Source organism: Equus quagga, chromosome 8 (assembly GCF_021613505.1).
Source record: "Equus quagga isolate Etosha38 chromosome 8, UCLA_HA_Equagga_1.0, whole genome shotgun sequence".
NCBI classification, from domain to species: domain Eukaryota; kingdom Metazoa; phylum Chordata; class Mammalia; order Perissodactyla; family Equidae; genus Equus; species Equus quagga.
In genome coordinates this window covers 110,220,499-110,241,016 of record NC_060274.1, presented here as the reverse complement: position 1 = coordinate 110,241,016, position 20,518 = coordinate 110,220,499, and the positions used below count along the sequence as shown (strand labels likewise).

General features: G+C 33.9%; 1 protein-coding gene across 9 annotated transcripts in view; it reads right to left on the bottom strand.

Moving 5' to 3' along the window:
- MKLN1 (muskelin 1) overlaps window positions 1-20,518 on the bottom strand; it is a 320,604-nt gene that overhangs the window by 102,180 nt on the left and 197,906 nt on the right. For all 9 annotated transcript variants that reach the window (XM_046670333.1, XM_046670335.1, XM_046670330.1 and 6 more), the window contains 4 exons: window positions 14,268-14,410; window positions 12,911-12,999; window positions 3,871-3,980; window positions 542-734 (listed from right to left, as the gene is read on the bottom strand). In XM_046670333.1, coding sequence (XP_046526289.1) covers window positions 542-734; window positions 3,871-3,980; window positions 12,911-12,999; window positions 14,268-14,410 — 535 coding nt within the window. The remainder of the gene's footprint in view (window positions 1-541; window positions 735-3,870; window positions 3,981-12,910; window positions 13,000-14,267; window positions 14,411-20,518) is intronic.

Below are 20,518 nucleotides of genomic sequence, written 5' to 3'. Positions count from 1 at the left end.
GCAGTTAAGTTCGCATGTTCTGCTTCTCAGAGGCCCGGGGTTCACCGGTTCGGATCCCGGGTGCGGACATGGCACTGCTTGGCACACCATGCTGTGGTAGGCGTCCCATGTATAAAGTAGAGGAAGATGGGCACGATGTTAGCTCAGGGCCAGGCTTCCTCAGCAAAAAAGAGGAGGACTGGTAGTAGTTAGCTCAGGGCTAATCTTCCAAAAAAAAAAAGCCTTTTGCTAACATGGTTTAGTGTTAGTCAATGCTTGCATGTGTAAGCGCATGGTTTCCCAAGATGACAACCTAGATTTAGGTATGTGATTTCAAGTATGTTTCTTTTTTGATTTTCAAGTCTCACTACACTATGGACCTATCTTAAGTCAAAGAAGTCCCTAATGCAAGGAGCTAACAATCTTTACAGAGTATAAAGGAACAAAACCAAAAAACAAACATTAACAACTGGCTATAAGCCTATATTTTTAAAAAACTATTTCTTATATATACTTGAAATCACCCTAATAACCAATCTAACTTATGATGTTTATAACATACCATTTACAGCTTTTTCAATCAATTCCTCACAAGCATCAAAATCACCCTTCAACACCAATTTATCATGCAGGTCTGTTAACATGGGATGTTCCAGGGCAATCTTGGTTTTCTTTTGCAGAGATTCGAAGGCCTCTGTATAGTTGTGTTGTCTGAAGTGTTTGAGGCAAAGGCGAATGGCTTCCTGTTCACGGTACTACTGGAACACAAGAGAGAGTATGAAAAGAAGAGATTTGCTTAGTTATTACTATAGGAAATAGTAAATGACAATTAACTAACCTAAAGCGAGCAATTACTATGTGCTAAACATTGTACAACTCTATTCATTACTATCATTATTATTTCCACTTTTAAATGGCTAAACTGAAGCTAGCCAATTGTAATAACTTGCCAAAGGTCACAAAGTATGTAACAGAAAGATATGAAAGAGATGAAGATATACAGATATATACACAGGTATATATTTCATGAAGATGAAAGATATAAAAAGATGAAACCAGATCTAATTCTAGTGCCTGTTGAACTTTCATGAAAAGAAGCAGAAAGACTATTTCTCAAAGCCCATTAAAGATTGTAAAAATCATAACTTCCATGGCTTTTACTAACCAGATTACAATGTTGGTACTGAAAGCAAAGAAACCATTGAATAATACACATAAATTATATGTTTTTTGTTTTTGGCTCTTAGTAACAAGTTATTACCTGAATGACAAACATTATAAAATGTTCATGCATTTCAAATTCACAAAGAGGTTTTATGACTCAAAATCACAGAAAGAGACTTTAAATTTTATAATTTTTTTCCTAAACCTGGGCTACCTCATCTACTGAACATCTATTAAGCCTCAATTAACTAGAATCCAAAAAGAGGAATGCTCAGTTTACTCAACCTCTCCCCTAATAGGATGAATGCCAAGAAAACAAGCTTATATAATCTTTATAAAAAACAGTAACTTCAAGAATGTTATGAGATTTCTACAAATTTCCAAGTAAGAATTAATAAAATAAACTGATGACATAGAAGCAATGTATGATAACCAAACAAAAACATGATTTACTAAATAAGCATTATCTTTTAATAAGGCAAAAAAATAAAATACTATCTGCAGAAGATTTACAAGACTTGAAACACAAATCAGTTTATAGTTGATTTATTAATAAAAGGTTATCAAAACACTTTTCCTTAAGCACTATAGCTAACCAAGATTTTCCCTCATCAAATAACAAAAGAATGATTCTATATCCAAGAATCCAAGGAAGCTCTTGCCTCCTCTCCACTCTAATAGCAGCAGCTCCAAGACCCCGAGCAATTCCTTTAACTCCTTTGGGCCTCAGGGTCCTTATGTATAAATGTAAGGGCCTGAATTAAGTGGACTATGAGGCCCTAGTCTAACTCTAATTGCATCTATGAGAAGATGCTAAAAGTCATATCCCTCCCTAATTCACGCGTGCCATAACGAAAGGCCCATGTCTGTTTTACTTACCATCATATCCCCAGCACCTCCAGGATGCCTGGCCCATAGAAAATGCTAGCGAATGAATGAATGGGTGAATGAATGAATGAAATCTTTACAACAAGGAAGGTGGCCCATATTCGCCTGGAATTGGCCTCTAAATAGGGATTTATCATAACTATCTAGAACCATATTAAACAGTAATACCTTTTTATCACGTTGACTTTAGGAGCCTGAATCATATCCACATTTTAAATTTTTCATCAAGCTAATTACAAATACATAGTAGGAGAGGATTTATGAGAAGACAGAATTTTACTGCTTCAAAAAGAATTGAAACTCAAAGAGAGTGAAGACCTTATCTAATTTCTAGAGGTTCACAATAAATATCGAAAACTTGAAAAGTGAATGAGGCTGCACAATTTCAAGTTCTCAAATATAACATTTCCACAATGTTGGGGAAAGAGGTGAAATTTGCAATTTCCTACAAGAGACTTCTGTGAGTATATTAAGGAAAACACAAGCACACATCATAGGCTAAAGAGAAAATTTTATTCAAGTTTCAGAAAATTATTATTTTTATAATATAATACTATAAATTATACTATATTATATATTATAATTATATACCATAATAATTATATGATATATATGATAATTATATATCATATATTTATAATATATAATATAGTATTATTATATAATATATATTTTATATATATAATATAAAATATATTTTTTTAAAAGAATCAATAGAATTTCAAAGATTTAAGTAAATACAAAGCATCTATTATAACACTGAAAAGGTGATTTTTAATTTTTAAAAATATTGTCTCTACCTTGAAAGAACTTAACAATATTACAGGAAATCCAAGAATATACAGACAATACTAAGTCAGCATCTATTTTAAACTGATTAACCAAATGCCAAAAATTAGTCAAACAAAAAGTTCCTCAATAAAGCTGAACAGAAAAGAGCTGAAATTCCATACAAAAAAAAAAACCTCAAAAAGAAACTGTATTGCTTCCCAGTCTTCTTGGAGTAGATCAGTTCACCCAAACTTGCACATAAAGACATCAGAAGTGGTGATTAGACTAAAGCCTTATTATCTCCTTGACAAGGAAGAGTCCCCCACCCTCCAACCCCCTAAAATATAGCCAAAAGGGTCAAATAAATATACATTGGAAACAAAGATGAAGCATAAAAGGTGTTCAAAAACCCCTATTTCTCAATAATTTAAATTCACATTTTTCAGGCTACATCTATTATATAAAATGACCTATGAATAAAATTGTTAAATATCATTTTATACTTCCTATAAGCACAAGATCATAATATTTATAGAAACTATTTCAAACTCTAGATCTTTAAAAGGAAAAGTAAATATTGCTCTTTTATTCAACACAAACACAATGGAGGAATGTACTATAAAAGCAATTCAGGACCAAAACTACCCCACTAAAAATTATGTTTAAATATTTCTATCAATATAGGTTAAAAACAAAATTCAGAGTCAGATAGGTATAATAATATAATGGCAGACTCTGGAGCCAGACTATCTGAGTTCATATACTGCCTTCAGCACTCTACAACCATGTGGCCTTAAGCAAAATATTTAACCTCTCTGTACTCCACTTCATCATCTGTAAAATATGGATAATAAGTGTACCTATCTCGTAGAATGTTAATGAGTAAGTTATAAAGATTGCTTAGAAGCTCAGAAATATAAATGCTTAATGAATGTTCATTGATTAATCATTATAATTATTACTATTCTCAATATTTTAAATTACTCTCAATGAAGACAAGAGACTGACACAATTCTCCCTTTATAGGCATTAGAAACATAAAATCAGGATTTTAAAATACAGTCCTACCTTGCTATACCAGTTGAGACATGGTTGTACTACATCAGGATCATCAATGCCACTAAGTTCAACATACCAGATGCTAAAGTTAAAGCTGGGTCCCCAAGATAAGAGTGGAACTTTGAGGAGAAAAAAGAAAAACACAAAATTAATATAGTTCAAATAAAACTCTGGCAGAGTAAAATCACTATTCAAGCCTATTAGGGTCCATTCCACAAATTTTCTGAATACCTCCTATATGTCTAGCACTGTACTATTAGGAGCTGGGGCTACCGCAGCAAAAAGAAACTTATAATCCAGGCCATCATGGGATTTCTTTAATTACAAAAGCACTGTTAACACCCCTGAAAATGACCAACTTGTGTCAGTTATAGAACACAAGGCCTGGTGCTGTCAATGGGGAAGAGAAATGTAAATTACAGCACACTGAACTCCAGTGAATTAGCTGTTAAGTGGGACAATGGGCTAAAAGATGTTGTTTAGAGCACCTCATTAATAAAATTCAAAATTGTTTTCTGCCAAAAAAAAAAAAAGTACTGTAAGATAAAATCAAAGTGGTCATTTATCTACCCTCCAAAACACAAGACCAGGACTAGACGATTTAGCAGGCAAATTTTACCAAATCCACATGAAGCAAATAACTGCTGTATAATTTAAATGATATCAGAACAGAAAAAGAGATGGAAAGTTCGATCACTTATCAAAGTGGCACAACCCTGAAAACAAAACTGGAATAAAAAGGATTTAAGACCAACCTCAGCTATAAATAAATATTCAAAGTTTTTTTTAAAAGTTGCAAAAAGATTCTAACCAAAAGAGCTAATTCCAAGAATGGAAGGATGATTCAATAATAGGAGCTATGTTAATATAATTCACCACATTCAAAAAGGAAAAGAGAAATATATTTGATTACTTCAATATGCTAAAAGTAAGCTAATAAAATTTACTTTCTACTCATTAAAAAAAAACCTTTTATAAGTTTGCACACTCCGCTCTGGTGGCCTAGAGTTCAAAGGTTTGGATCCCAAGTGCAGACCTACATGCCACTCATCAAGCCATGCTGTGGTAGAGACCCACATACAAAATAGAGGAAGAACGGCATGGATGCTAGCTCAGGGCAAATCTTCCTCAAACAAAAAGAGGAAGATTGGCAACAGATGTTAACTCAGGGCCAATCCTCCTCAACAAAAAAACCACCCAACTTTTTAACACATAAGAAATAGGAGCCTAGCAAAAGAAAACTTCCTTTCCTAGATTTTTTTTTAAGTATCAAAAATTAAACCAAATAGAGAAATATTAAGTATTCCCACTCAAGTCAGGAACATGACAAAGAGGTCCAATATCTCTACTATTCAACACTATATGGGAGATCTTAGCCAACGCAATAAGGAAAAAATCCACAAATTAAGAAAAAATATCATTTGAAGACATAGCTTATCTACCTAAAAAATTCATGAGAATTAACCAAAAAACTTTTTTAAAGTTTGTATGCAAGGTAAATATACGAAAATCAACTTTCTCTATGCCTATAACAATCAGAAAACATAATGAAAAAAGTCCCCTTTATAATAGTAAAAAAATTTTTAATATCTCAGAATAAACTTTAAAATATGCAAGATCTCTTTAAGAAAATAGAAAATTTTACTTCAGAAGTGAATAAATGAAAGGACATACTGAGTTCCTAGAAGGGAAAACTCAATGTTGCAAACACGTCGATTCCCCTCAAATTAATTTTAAATTTAATGTAATCTCAAAATCCCAAATGGGATATATGCATTTTTTCTTGACATAACTGAACAAGCTGATCTGAAAAAAATTAGTTACACAAGAACATCCAAAATAAAAATAAGAAAATAAACATACCAAAAAGATATAGTAATTATAAGTTTGATATTAGTGAAGACAAAGGAAGGTAAATCATTGGAGAAGAGTGTGTCCAAAAATCTCTCCAGGATTCAGAGGAATTAACATAGTATGAAGACAACATTTCATATCAGTAATGATAAGACAGAGTAGAGGTTTTTAATGTGTGATCCATGGGCTCCTGGGGAGCCCCACAACCCTCTCAGGAGATCCCGTGAGGTCAAAACTATTTTTCATAATAAGACTAAGACTTTAACAGCCTTTTTGTAAAAAACTGTACTGGCGTTTGCACTCATGGTACAAAGGCAATGGTGAATAAAACTGCTGGCACCTTGGGAGGGCCATAAAAAGTGGTAGCATAAAAGTGTACTAGTACTCCTTAATATAGTACAAATTGCACTGTATTCTTCATCATCACACATGTGCAGTTAGAAAAAAAGAGACAATTCATTTCAGAATGTCCCTAATTATGCAGTAAAAATTAATTTTAATAAGTACACATTATTATTAAGTACACATCTTTTTAATATTCTATGTGACACAGTAGGAAGAACACATAAAAGACTCTTGCTGCATACCAAATCTCAAGGAAAAGGACCTGGACAGTTGTTTGAGTTGCAAGCTAAAACAGCCATTCATTTCCCCTACTCCCCCTAGTAGGATACCACTTCTTAAAAGAAAAGCTGACAGACATCTATGATTATTTAGATTTGGGTATTTGCCAGACATTTACCTGTCATTTCAAGGAAAACAACTGACAGTATTTGTTGCCAAGGATAAAATCAAGCTTTCAAGGGAAAATTAGGATTTTGGAAAATTGGTATCCACCACTATGAGCTGAACTACTTTCCAATATTTAAGACTTTTCTGATGAGATTGGTAGCGATATTAATGAGCGTGATTTTTTTAATATTATATAATGAAATGTTTCGGCATTTGGAAGATCTGCATAACTCAGTGAACCATATTTTCTAAATGACCAACGAATGATGTTACAAAACTATGCATGGATAAAGATTAATTCAAAGTGCAGGACAGCCCAATGGATTTTAATGTAACACTGATACAGTTCAGAGTGAATAATATAACTACCTTGAAGAAACTAACACTTGTCAAGTTTTGAATAAGTATCAAAACAGACTATCAACAATATCTGACACCAGGTCTAATGCTTTCTAAGTCCACTGCTCTTTTTTAGCATACCAGACTCAATGAGGAGCTAAGATGTACTAGGTCAGATGCTTTCCTGTACTGTCATCTAAAGGTGGTTGTGTGAGTGAAGAATAGACACAGGCAGTGTGAATCAGTATTTGGATATATGAAGGACTGTTGGGATGTTTAACATGGCTTTCAGTTTGTATGTGCAAACAAGAAAAATTTCAAAAAGTCTTATACCAACAAATACTAAATTATCATCATCTGGTGTTCATTTCTTTATGTAGCAGTACCATTTAAAAAGTTTATCTACCATATCACAGCAATAATCATCAAGCAGTATAAGTCAGAATAAAACAGGATTCTAAACCCAAGGCCCCAAGAACATAGTCTATAAGTATAACAAGACAAGTAATATTAGAGATCTGAAATTCATTCTCAATTTCCAGGCCCAAGTTCAATAAAATTAGGAGGAAAAAACACTTATTATATCTATTCAAGTCCCATTAAAATGTTCATTTATTAAAACCCTTTTTTTTTCTTTTTTTGGTGAGGAAGATTGGCCCTGAGCTAAGATCTGCTGCCAATCCTCCTCTTTCTGCTTGAGGGAGATTGTCAGTGAGCTAACATCTATGCTAATCTTCTTCTATTTTGTATGTGGGATGCCACCACAGCATGGTTTGATGAGCAATGTGTAGGTCTGTACCCAGGCTCTGAACCCATGAACCCCAGGCTGCCAAAGCGGAGCACGTGAACTTAACCACTACGCCACTGGGCTGTCCCCTATTAAAACCTTTTAAGCAACTCTGTTTTAGTGAGATTTCTTCTATAAACCTGACAACCCAAGAGAAATATTTCTACAATAAAATTAGTTCTAATTCTTAACACCCTTCAAAGAACACTGCTGGGAGAAAGGTTAATTAGGAAGTCATCTCACAAGAACATAATCTATATTGCAGATGAAAGAAGAGTATAGTTTTTAACAAACTGAAAGGATATATACAGAATGAGCAGAATGATATACATGCATTTCAAATTTTACCAATGATTTTTGCATTAACAACACTAGTAATGCATATTAGACATACTACGTATTATATGTCAAAAATCTAAATGTGAATTAGAACTCCAAGCACACATTCTTCATTGCCTAACGAAAGATGCCTTTGCTCCCACCTCAAAAAAAAAGATTAGCAACTCCTAATACACATCCCAAGGCTGAGAGTTTGTATCCTAGGATTCAACCGCCAGTTTTCCCCATGGGATAATCAGATACAGATATGATCGGATCAGTGTTTTTCACCCTTTTTCATAAAACGGCAGGCATAGAAAATGACAATATTTTTGTGGCACACAAAGGTACTAGGCTGCAGGCTCCTGCCATTCTAGGATTGACAGAGTCAACATCTCAACACAAAGAAACACATCTGTGGCACATTCAATATGCTTTGGCAGTATCACTTGAGAAGCTCTTTTCTAGATAGCTCAACAGCTAGCTCTTAGAAGATGCTAGTAATTTTAAGGTCAGTTTCTGGGAGAGCCTAAAAATTCAAGATTAACCACTCAGAAAGGGTGCATCTATTCTACTACAGAATTAATGAGTTAAGTACACAAAGCACTTAGCACAGTAACTGGCACATAGTAAGTGCTCAATAAATGTTAGCTATTCTTATTAGCCATTATTACATTATTAATTTTCCTCTTACTAGTGTAGTTTTAAATGTCACCTTTCCATATGCTCTCATGAAGGTCCACCATCGGGGCACTCCCCCAGCCTTGGTACTCAGCTTAGACTTTTAAATACTTCTGAGGATCCAGAATGCAAGCTGAAGCCAGTCAAGAGCTAAAGCTTCTCCCTGAAGCTCCCACAATCACCCAGGCTGCAAAAATCCAAAAAGTCCATAGAAGTCCAAGTCATCCCATCTACTAAAAACCAGGACTCCCCCACACTTCTTCCAGGACTCACCTGCCGCCACCTCACCTTGCTAGTTTCCTCATATATCTGTTATCTTGGCTATGAATCAAGATGTAAACTCTTCTAGTCATCTGTAACCAACACCCACATCCCATTCCACTTTATGTTTTCTCTCATCTGATGGAATTTCCCACTAAGGAGTTTTTCCCTTCCAAACCTTTACCTTGCTCTCTCGAATCTGATCTTCCAATTAACTCTCCTTTCTTACTAAATTTCCCTTTTACTTATAGGTGTTACCTGAAACCAGATTTCTTCCTAAGGCCAACTCACAACTTCCACACCAATTCCTGTCAAAGACATCACTCCAACATAGGCTCTTTGCCTTTTTTGCGCCATGAACCCCCTTTGGCTGTTCAGTGAACCCTGTGATCCAATCCCCCTCAGATTTAAATGCATAAAGGAAAATACATAGGATTACAATTGTATTGAAATATAGTGAGAAAAATAATGAAAAAATAATTATGACATAGAAATATATATGCTTTTTTTAGACAAATTAGATAACAAGATCTCGTGGCAGGTCTAATAATTATGATAATTTCAAAGTTATGGTAATATTTTTCACATTGTAATGTGATGGGAAAAATTTATAACTTCTATCTGTGACAAGTAACAAGTACTGCTAATACTACTATGAGTTATTGCCTATGTTCATAATTGAAGGAAATGCTAAATACATTTGTTAGAGGTTGAAGAACTCCATCAAGTTCGTGATGCCACTTATTAATTCCTATAAATTCCTGTACAACAAACTCAAAAAGTACATATACAAGATCTCTAATGAGGCAAGCAGTTTCCTTGGTGCTTTTGAAATTTGAGGAAACAGAAGACGGTCGCCATCCCCAAGGATTTCACAATCTACCTGAGGAAACAAAACTTACACATTTCACATATTAACAGAGCTCAACATTTGCATGTAGACAGACAAGTTTGTATCCCACCTCTACATTTTACTACCTGTATGGTCTTGGCCCGGTCATTTAACCTCTGGACTTCAGTTTCCTCACGTGTAAAGTGAGTATAATAACATCTACCTTACAGAGTGTTAGGCAGATGCTTCATAAATGATACCTACTGTTATTACTGCTTTAAAGCAAGACAAGCACATACCCAAAAGCATATACCGAACGCTGTATCTTTGACCCATCACTTACTTAGCTATGTAGCCTGGGATACATCACTTGACTTCTACCCTCAGTTTCCTCAACTAAAAAAAGAAAGATTTTATCTGCCAGTATAATCTTCAAATGAGATACCACATGTGAAAGCAGTTACAAACTATCAAAAACAATAAGAACATAAGAAGCTGTAAATAATGATTTTTGAAATAACATGATGATTAAAAATATATTTGTGCATACTCTTTTTCTACAGTACCTAAAATACTACATGTAATAAGACATATAAATGCACAAAGAGACATTCAAAATAAAATAATTTCCTTCATAAATATGATCTTAAATTAAAATTCAAAAGACTACCACAGATCCACAAACTAGAACAGAACTCGAGAAAATCTCCAATATAGCCACCTACCCTACCATTAGACAGAGAAGGTATTATCATACTCATTTTACACAAAAAGTAACTTAAGAAAGGAAAGTAAGATTTACCTCACGGTCAGTTCAACTATGCTGACACTCTGGATTATCCACAACAGATTTTAAAACCTAACCCTTGCCATACAGTAAAAATGAAAGCTTATTTTCCTTGTTAACAATTTGTGTACAAACTTACTCAAATTTGGTTCAGGCCAAATTTAATGAACAAGCTATATTCATTATAGTGGAAATTATATTTAGATGTCAGTGCATGATTTGGAGATTATCTGCCATTGAGTTAGTCTTGCTTCTGTTTCCCTCCATTACTGTGATAATTGAAGACTGACTATAGAAATTGTTAAGGATAAACTTGTTTTTTAAACAAAGCAAGATCTTTCAAACATATCATTGTAGAACATAAGTGTGAAGTATTCAAACACATTTTTTCTTTTAAGAAAATGCTATCAATTTATCCCACCCAGGTAAACAAATACCTGTGCTAACTCGCCACCAAGAGAGCTACACATCACTCAAGTGCTTTATCAGAATGACTTTTAAAGAAAATATGGTGACAAACTAAAAATACCAACCCAACATACAGACTTTTAGTTTCACATTTTCCTTATATTATTTTCAAAAAAAAACCTTATCAAGAAAATATTGGGAAACAGATGGAAAGCAACCACTGCAGACCACTATTAACATCTTTTTAACAGAAAACTAAGACATATGAAGTTATCTAAATATGAAAAGCCCAAATATCAAGTAAGTTAGTGACAGTTATGTAGAAAGCTCTAGTTAACATTTTGCCTGAATACTGTAAAACTAACCCACCAGGGTCAAGTAAAAGACACTATTTTGCCCTATAATTAAAAGGCCGATAGAAAGGGCTGGAAAGAGGTCCAATTTCTTGTCTTCAGAGAGCTGAATGTCTAACCGATCCATAAGAGATCTTTGTTCTCTTCTTACAAATTTTTAAGAGAAGGAACTAGGCAACTTCTCTAAACAGACTTTCACTCATACTTCTTCTAAAGAATAATACTAGACGATAGAGAACTATAGAAGCAGTAGTAGATACTTTCCTTCAAAGGAAACTAATGACTGTAGGAAATGAACAAAAAAGCACAAATTAAAGAAATTTTAAAAGAAGAGAGAGAATATTTCATTTTGCATGAATAAGCAAAACAGAAGTTGAATAAGTACTTTAAAACTGTAAGACCTAAATTTACTATATGAAAATATAAGATTTTTCACTGCTTGTACATTTGAAATATAAGACCAGTGAATTTTTAAAGCTAAGCAAGGGTCTGTAAGAACTGGGTGGTCTGCATACTGAGGAAAGAATTACTCATTACTGCAAAAGAAGAAACAACCAAGAGTTAAATTCATTCAAAAAATGTGCTTCATAAATTCTCACAGGAAAACAGGACACAGGTTTTTATTTACAATTATTTATTATAAGAACAGAAACTATAGTTACAAAAGAAAGTAACAGACTGGACAGCCAACTATTCTATAAATAGTTTTCCCTCTATAAGTAGTCTTTATTAAAACTTCAGATACTCTTTTTGCCCAATAGAACTATCTGACTCAATGAAATGAACAGGCCAATTCTTGATATATCAGCAAACAATGACTGTGAAGTACACTGCTTGTTCTAAAAGAGGAGCATTTCTCCCAAGTCAAAACATGGCTTCTGGCTTTTATTATTATTTTTTAAGGGATCTGATTCACTTTCACCTCAATTTTAACATAATATTTTCAAAGGTATGCAACACAGACGGAAGTTAAAGGATTCAAGTCCTCAATTTTCTTACCTTCTAAATAACAAATCTTAAAGGAAAACAAAATAACTGTAAAAATACTAATTTTGAGGAGGCATTACAAATACTTTAAGCTAAAATACTGGGTTAATAAATACAGGCCTTAGGTAGTATTTTTCAAACATTATTTTGCAACTTATTAGAGGGTCATGAAATTAGTTTTATGTGTTTGACCAACATTTCACTAAAAAAAAAAAAGGAATACAAAAGAATAGAATAGAAAATAACCATACTACACTGTATTAAGGAATTCATCAGTATTTGGTTTTAGAATGTTATAATTTTACAACAACTGATAAACCTTTCATAAAACAATCAAGGCAATCAAATCACTTCATCTCATAAAACTCAAGAAATTTTCAAAATGAGAAAATACTTAGGAAAGGTTTCACTTGAAATAACTGTCACTTAGCTACAAATTTATAAAGCAGGGGTTGGCAAACTTTTCTGTAAAGATCCAAACAGTAAATATTCCAGACTTTCTTGGCTATATGGTCTCTTGCAACTGCTCAACTTTGCCTTTGTAGCACAAAAGCAGATACAGACATTTTGTGACCAACCAGCATGGCAATGTTCTCATAAAATTTTATTTAAAAAAAACAAGTGGCCTGCACAATTCGGCTCACAAGCTGTAGTTTGCTGACTAATGATATAAAGAATTTATTTCTATCCCAGAATGCTAAAAACCTTACCTATTTTAATGAATCGACAAGGAAACATCTGTTCATCAATTTTATGCTTCAAGGTGAATGTTTCTTTGTTATAATCATTCTTTAGGCCACTGTGAAAAAAAAAAGGTTATCAAATCTGATTTTGTAATTTAGCAAACACACTAAAACACAGATTAATATCATACTCAGATTTTAAGTTTAAACCAATGCTCAAAAATACATGACCAATCCAATGTAAAGAAGTAGTTGAACATGAGAATATAGGTCAAAACTTGTACATTCACATCAACTCCATTATAACTGTATTCTCTTAATTATATGAGGGCTAAGGAAAAATGTTCAGTGTTAATTAAAGAACGTGGCTACAGTACATGGAAATGTGTGATAGGACCCAGTGTCCTTAATGTACAACTGAGTATTTCACATAAAATATTCACGCAGTAAGAAAATTAAAACACAATTCACACACATATCTTACAACTTAGAGCCAAGTATTAGAATTTGTCAAAGAATTAAGTTATTTAATTCTCATTGAGAAGCCAATGTTTCTTTTAAAGATCATCAAATTTTCAAAGACAATCTTACTCTGTTAGTTTAATAGCATCCACCTTATCCTAAATAAAAATAAATCCTATCACCTCTCTACTTAAACAACTGAAAGTGACACACACACTTATGGAAAAGCCACTTACCCTCAAGTTGCCTTATGTCCTGAAATACTTTCATGACTTACATCAAATGCAAATAATATTTATATATTTAAGTATTGTTCTAATGGGACACACCATGTCATAAATAGATTCTAAAATTCCATAGCTTTATTTGTCCATTCCTTTGGCTATCTGATTTTTCACTATGTAGGGGACAAACTAACACCTTCATTCCTGGTGGTCTATGTTGTTAAAACTCAAATTTACTGAGCTGCTTCCAAGTGGTAAGCACTGAGCTAGGTGCAATCATTTACTTTTTCTTTTTTTAGTCTACAATTTATAAACTCCCAGAATATTACTTCTGGATTAGGGCAATCAATCTTAATGTTTTAGATAGAGTCTATATTTTTATAGCAAAGATTCTGATTAAGGCTTTTAATTAAACTATTTCTAAAGTCATTAACAGTTCAAAAACAAGACTGAAAAATAAGAAGAAAAAAACAAAACATTTTATCCTTTCTTCTTTGGTAACAATATTAACTAGTATCTGGTGGTTAAAAAAAAAAAGCTGACTCAAGCCACAATATTAAAATAAGGCACTAGAAATAGAATAGTAGAAATATTCTTTTCTCCCCTGAAAAACTAAATCATGTACATTTAGCTACAAAAAGACTAAGACTGCAGCTTGTTTAGAAAACAACTCTTTCCTCCTCATAATCATAACTCACCTGGACAATAGTTCTGTCATATTTTCTTCATTCATTCCACCAAAGACTTTAAATTTCTTCAAATTGCAGACATGAGTTTTTTCATATTTTCCAAATGTGATATTCTGGACTATAGCAGGCCTTTCAAGCTTCAGAATCAAGTACTACAAAAAGGAACAACCAAATTATATCCCCCTCCATTTAAAACAGATAGTCTGACAACTTGAAAAGTTAAAATTTTGGACAGTTACACATAAGGTCCATCCTGTCCATCCTGCACTGAGAAGTTTCTCTTTTTTCCTAATGCTAAAGAATAGTACACAACAGCCTTATATAGGCTACCACAACACCAGCACTTTTTCCCAGGAAACTACATCACCCTGAACACTGTAGATGAGGAGGGAAAAAAAGGCTAGAAAGATAACGTCTAATCCAGGAACAGCATTCAATAAAAGACATAACAGACGATGAATAAACTGCTGAATAACAAAAGATTCAAATGCAAAAGAAACAATTACATATTCCCACTGACTACACTTCAATAGCAAATTCAACGGTCAAAATCAGTGGAAAATTTTAAACCTAGAAACAGAGATTTACTAATCACTCCTGCCAATTTTACAAATTAAAAAACCCAGACCTACTATAGATATGTCTAATGGAGCTCAAGTTTTTCTATTATACACAGGATAAAATGGGATCAGCTAATTAGGGAACACATTTTACATTTTGCAGAATGTTTTCAATTATAAAAATTAAGAAGGAAACTACCACTGGTTGAATTCATGGGGAAAAAGGTATTTAGAAAAACAATTCAGAAGTTTTGTTTGAGTGACTTCATGCTTCATAATAATGGGTAATACAGGTGATAACAGTGATTAGAATGAAGTTCGCGGCCCTAACTTCATATTATACATAAAATTAACTCAAAATGGATCAAAACTCATCCAAAATCAATCCCTTAAGATCAAAGACAAACATAAGAGCTAAAACTATAAAATTCTTAGACAAAAATAGGAATAAATCTTCATGACTTTGGATCTGGTAATGGAATCTCAGATATGCTTGTACCAAAAGTACAAGCAATAAAATACAAAATAATTCAAACTCAATCGAAATTAAAGTTTTGTGCATCAAAGGACAGTATCAAGAAAGTAAAAAGACAACCTACAGAATGGGAAAAAATATTTGCAAATAATATATCTGATAAGGGTTTAGTATCCAGAATAAATAAAGAATTCTTACAACTTAACAACAAAAAGACAAACAACCTGATTTTAAAATGAGTGAAGGATCTTAATAGCTCTTTCTCCAAAGGAGATAAACAAATGGCCAACAGGCACATGAAAAGATGTTCAACATCATTAGTCATTAGGGAAATGCAAACTAAAACCAAATGAAATAGAACTTCATATCCACTAGGATGGCTACAATCAAAAAAACAGAAAATAGCAAGTGTTGACAAGGATGCAAAGAAACTGGAACTCTCATACATTGCTGGTGGGAACGTAAAATGGTGCAGACAATGCAAATCATAGTTTGGCAACTCCTCAAAAAGTTAAACACTGAATTACTATATGATCCAGACGCTCTATTCCTAGGTATATAATAAAAAGAAGCAAAAAAAGGTATTTAAACAAATACTTCAGCATGAATGTTCAGAGCAGCACTATTCACAATGGCCAAAAGGTGCAAACAACCCAAATGCCCATCAACTGATCAATGAACAAAGAAAAAGGGAATATTTCTATAGAAATGGAATATTATTCAGCCATAAAAAGGAATGGAGCACTGATACATGATACAACATGGATGAATCTCAAAAACAAGCTAAATGAAAGAAGTCAGACACAAAAGGTGATATATTGCATAATTCTATTTACACAAAATATTCAGAAGGGGTAAATCCATGCAGGCAGAAAGCAGATTAGTGGTTGCCAGGAGCTTGGTTAAGGGGAGCAAGTAGAGACTTCTTAATTGGTACCAAGTTTCCTTATGGGGTGATGAAAATATTCTGGAGCTAGACAGAAGTGGTAGTTGCACAACAGTGTGAATGTACTAAATGCCACTGAACTGTGCACTTTAAAATGGTTAGTTTTATGTTATGTTACGTGAATTTTACCTCAATAAAATGAAAGAATGAAGCCGGTGGTGACATGGAAGATGATGATGATATAACTACAGCTAATATTTTGTGAGCACCAATTCCCTTGTCTGGTACATTGCTCAGATTTTTACATGCACTGTCTCATTTTAGTAGGAGTAGGAGGAATAGGAGTAGTATTTTAATAACAATAATCATCTTCTTCATCCTCACTTTAGAGATAAAGAAATTCTGGCTTAGAAAGGCTAAATAACTTGACTATAACACAGCTAATAAATGGCAGAGCTGAGATTAAAAATCAGTCACTCAGACTCTGGTTGACACTGTTGACTGGTTGACCCAAACTCCATTCCCAGCCCAGTTCTTCCTAGCCACCTTCCAGCCAAGGGTAGATATGACAAAATTCTGGTCAATGAGACGCAAGCAGAGGTTTGCTGTGGGCTAACTTTTGCTTTCTGAAACAAATGCTACCTCTTTGCTATTTTTAACAGTTACAGCTCCACAACCACTGTGCAAGAACAAAAAAAAAAGATCAAGAGAATCTCAGAGATAGTCATCTGTGAGCCACTCAACTTCCACCAGCAGCTGCCTAACTTGTTTTCATGGGGGTCGGGGGATGCTGCTATTTGTTTAACCCACTGTAATAGGACTTTCTGTTATTTGGAGCTAAAAGCATTCTTACTGACTCACTAATCCCAAAGCCAAAGCTTTAACCACTACATGATAACAACTGTTTAGGTTTATATACTGTTTACACTCTTACGTAGCTATCAAAACATCTTTATTATAGAAATTGCCACAAGAAAATTGAGATTGCTATTCTTAAACCATTAATGCTTTTTATCCATATCAAATTAATAGCTGTGGTAATATGATTTTTGGTAATTCAAAATTTCTTAAGAATACAACTGTATATTAGAGAACAAACTATACAGCTAGGCAAGGGAGTATTCACATCTTTATCTTTCTCATTAACTCACACTCCCTCCCAACCCCTTCTCCTCCTTTCTTTCTTTAGTAATCCTTTAAGGTCTCAGTTTAGATGTCAACTTTCCCTGACAAGTGGTTATTTAGGTACAGTGTTATAACTAGTAAAAACAGGTCTTCATATAATCTGTTGTACACCATCCATCACCCCATACACACCTCTAAACCAACAGAAAGTATCTGTGTATATACACATTAATTTTATCAGTAACCAAATAGGATTTTTATTATTAAAAAGTTACATAAGTAAAATGTAAAATCTCTAATCTAACGGTCTGATAGAAATACATCTTAGGCAAAAATTTTAATGTTTAAAATGTTTAATGTTTATGACTTTATTGATAAGTTTTATAATTTCCATTTTTCCAACTCTTGAGCATTGATGCTGAGCAGTGTTACTATTAAACACTGTTTTCCCATAGTTAAATAGGTTTCCCTTTATTTTTAATTTGGAGAAATAACTGCTATAGATTTAGTAATAGAAACTATAAAGAAATAAATAAAACTCATTAAGAATGAACATTTTAGAAAAACTATTTTGGAAACTACATATCAACCTTTAAACTTTGGATATGTGGGTATTAATATATTAATTTTAAAATAAAACATAATGAACCACAATCTCTTTACCAAGGGAAGGCACGCATAGAAGATCAAAGAACTATTCCAATGGTTCTTAATTTAGCCACAGAATTAGAGGAATGAAAAAAAAAAAACAATGTTCAAAACGTCTTCACAATTTTAGCCTAGAGAGATTTTTTCAACGTGAGAATATAATTTTAAATATCATTTTTAATCATTTAAATAATTACAATTTATAGGAATAAGGAAGATATAAAGAAGGAAAACATGATGGGGGAGCTAGTAGTAGTAGGACTTCCTTTAGAGCTTTAGATGCATCTCCGAGTAAAAGTGTCTCCAAGGAGCTGAGTCTTAAAAGATGAGACAGAGTACATTAGCTTCCTCAGGCTGCCATAACATATTCCCAAAAACTTGATGGCTTACAACAAGACAAATTTATTCTCTTACAGTTCCAGAGGCCAGAAGTCCAAAATCAAGCTGTCAGCAGGACTATGTTCCCTCCAAGGGCTCTAGGAGAGGATTCTTCTTTGTCTCTGCCAGCATCTGCCAGTGTTCGTTGGCTTGTGGCAGCATAATTCTACTCTTTACCTCCATCTTCATATGACCTTCTTCCGTGTGTCTCTCTGTGTCCTCTGTCTTTCTGTGTCTAACAAAGACACTTTCATTGGATTTAGGGCCCAGGCTAATCAAGGATGATCTCACCTTAAGATTCTTAACTTAATTACATCTGCTAAGACCTTTATTTCAAATAAGGTCACATTCTGAGTGTCTACTTATCTTTTTCAGGGGGGACACTTTTCAACCTACTACACAGAACTAGTCGGGCAAAAAAGCTTAGGAGAAAACGAGTTCTAGGAACTGTTAAAAGGCCAGCATGGTTGAAGCCTAGTAACGGGGAGAACGGTATATGTTGAGACTTAAGAGACAGGCAGTCACCAGATCATGCAGGGTATTCTATGCCATTATGGAGTGTGAATTATAAATGTGATGGGATCTATTAAGCACAATGAAAACCAAAATCTGCTTAACACACACACACATACAGTCTGCTTTGTAGAGAATGGATTAGAGAAACTGGCAGACTAGTTAGAATGCTGTTAGAATAATTCAGGCAAGAGATGAGATGAAGGAGACTTAGATTAGGATGGTATGGAGATGGAGAGAATTAGACAGTTTTGACATAAAATTTGGGGAAAGAATGGATGGGATTTAGTGATAGGTGGATGTAGGGAGGGGAGAGAAAGGTATCAAGGATGATGACCTAGTTTCTAACTCAAATAACAGGGTAATTGGGAACATCACTTACTCTGATGGGAAGGACTGGTAAAGAAATAGGCAGCATGAAAATGAGACTAGAAAAGTCCAGATGGTAAAGAAATAGGCAGCATGAAAATGAGACTAGAAGAGTCCAGATCATATATCTCTGTATGTCTCAGACTGTGTAATAAATCATCCCAGTGTCTTAAAACAACAGTGATTTATGACTTCTCAAGATTCTGTGGGTTCAATGGACAATTCTTTCAATGGTATCTCCTGGACTCACTGTAGCTGTTTCAGCTGGTAGGTTGGCTGGGGGGCTATACTTATTTGGGGTGGTGGGTGGGGAAGCTAGACTTAGTTGAAATCATTGGGCCTCTCCATTTAGGCTTTTATTCTCAAGGAGGCTAGATGGGCTTTCTGCAGAGCACAGTGGTCTCAGAGTTCCAAGATAGAGGGAGCAGAGGCTACAAGGCCTCTTGAGGCCTTGATTAGAAGTTGCAATAATACTTCCATAGAATCTTCTACTGGTTAACGCAAGTCATAAGGCCAGCTAAGATTCAAAGGGTAGAAGAATAGACTGTACCTCTTGCTGGAAGGAGTTGCAATGTATGACCATATTAAGAAATTTGGACTCTATTATAGGAGGAGCAGAGAAACATAAAAGGGTTTTAAGGTGTGGAGCAATAACAACAAAAAAATTCAATACTCTTCGGGACTAGAAACTCTCAGAAAACTACAACTAGAAGGAAATGCTCTCAAACTGATACAGGAGAGCTATGAAATATCCATAGCCAACATCATACTTAATGAAGACTCCTCCTAATATTAGGACAGAAGGAAAGATGGGGCTAGGGGGAGTCACAGAAGGGGAGAAAATACTTGCAAATCATACATCTGATTAAAAAAACTTATATAAAGACTCACAAAATTCAATAATGAGAAAACAAATTTTTAAATGGACAAAGCTTTTGAATAGACACTCCACCAAAGAACATTTAGAGAGGTAAACAAGCATATGAAAAGCGAGTCAACATCACTAATCATTTTTAAAATGCAAATTAACACCATAAAGACTTGCACATTAATTTTCAATGTCTCTTTAATTGTAATTGCCAAAAACTGGAAAACAATCCAATGTCCCTCAACAGGTAAGTGGATAAACAAACGGTTATGTCCATACAAGAGAATTCAGCTAGGCAACAAAAATGGATGAAGTTTTGATGCAAACTACAACATGGATGAACGTCAAAATAATCACTTTGGAATTCTTAGACTCTTATAACCTCCCAAAGCTGAATCAAGAAGAAATAGAGAATCTGAACAGACCAATCACAAGGAA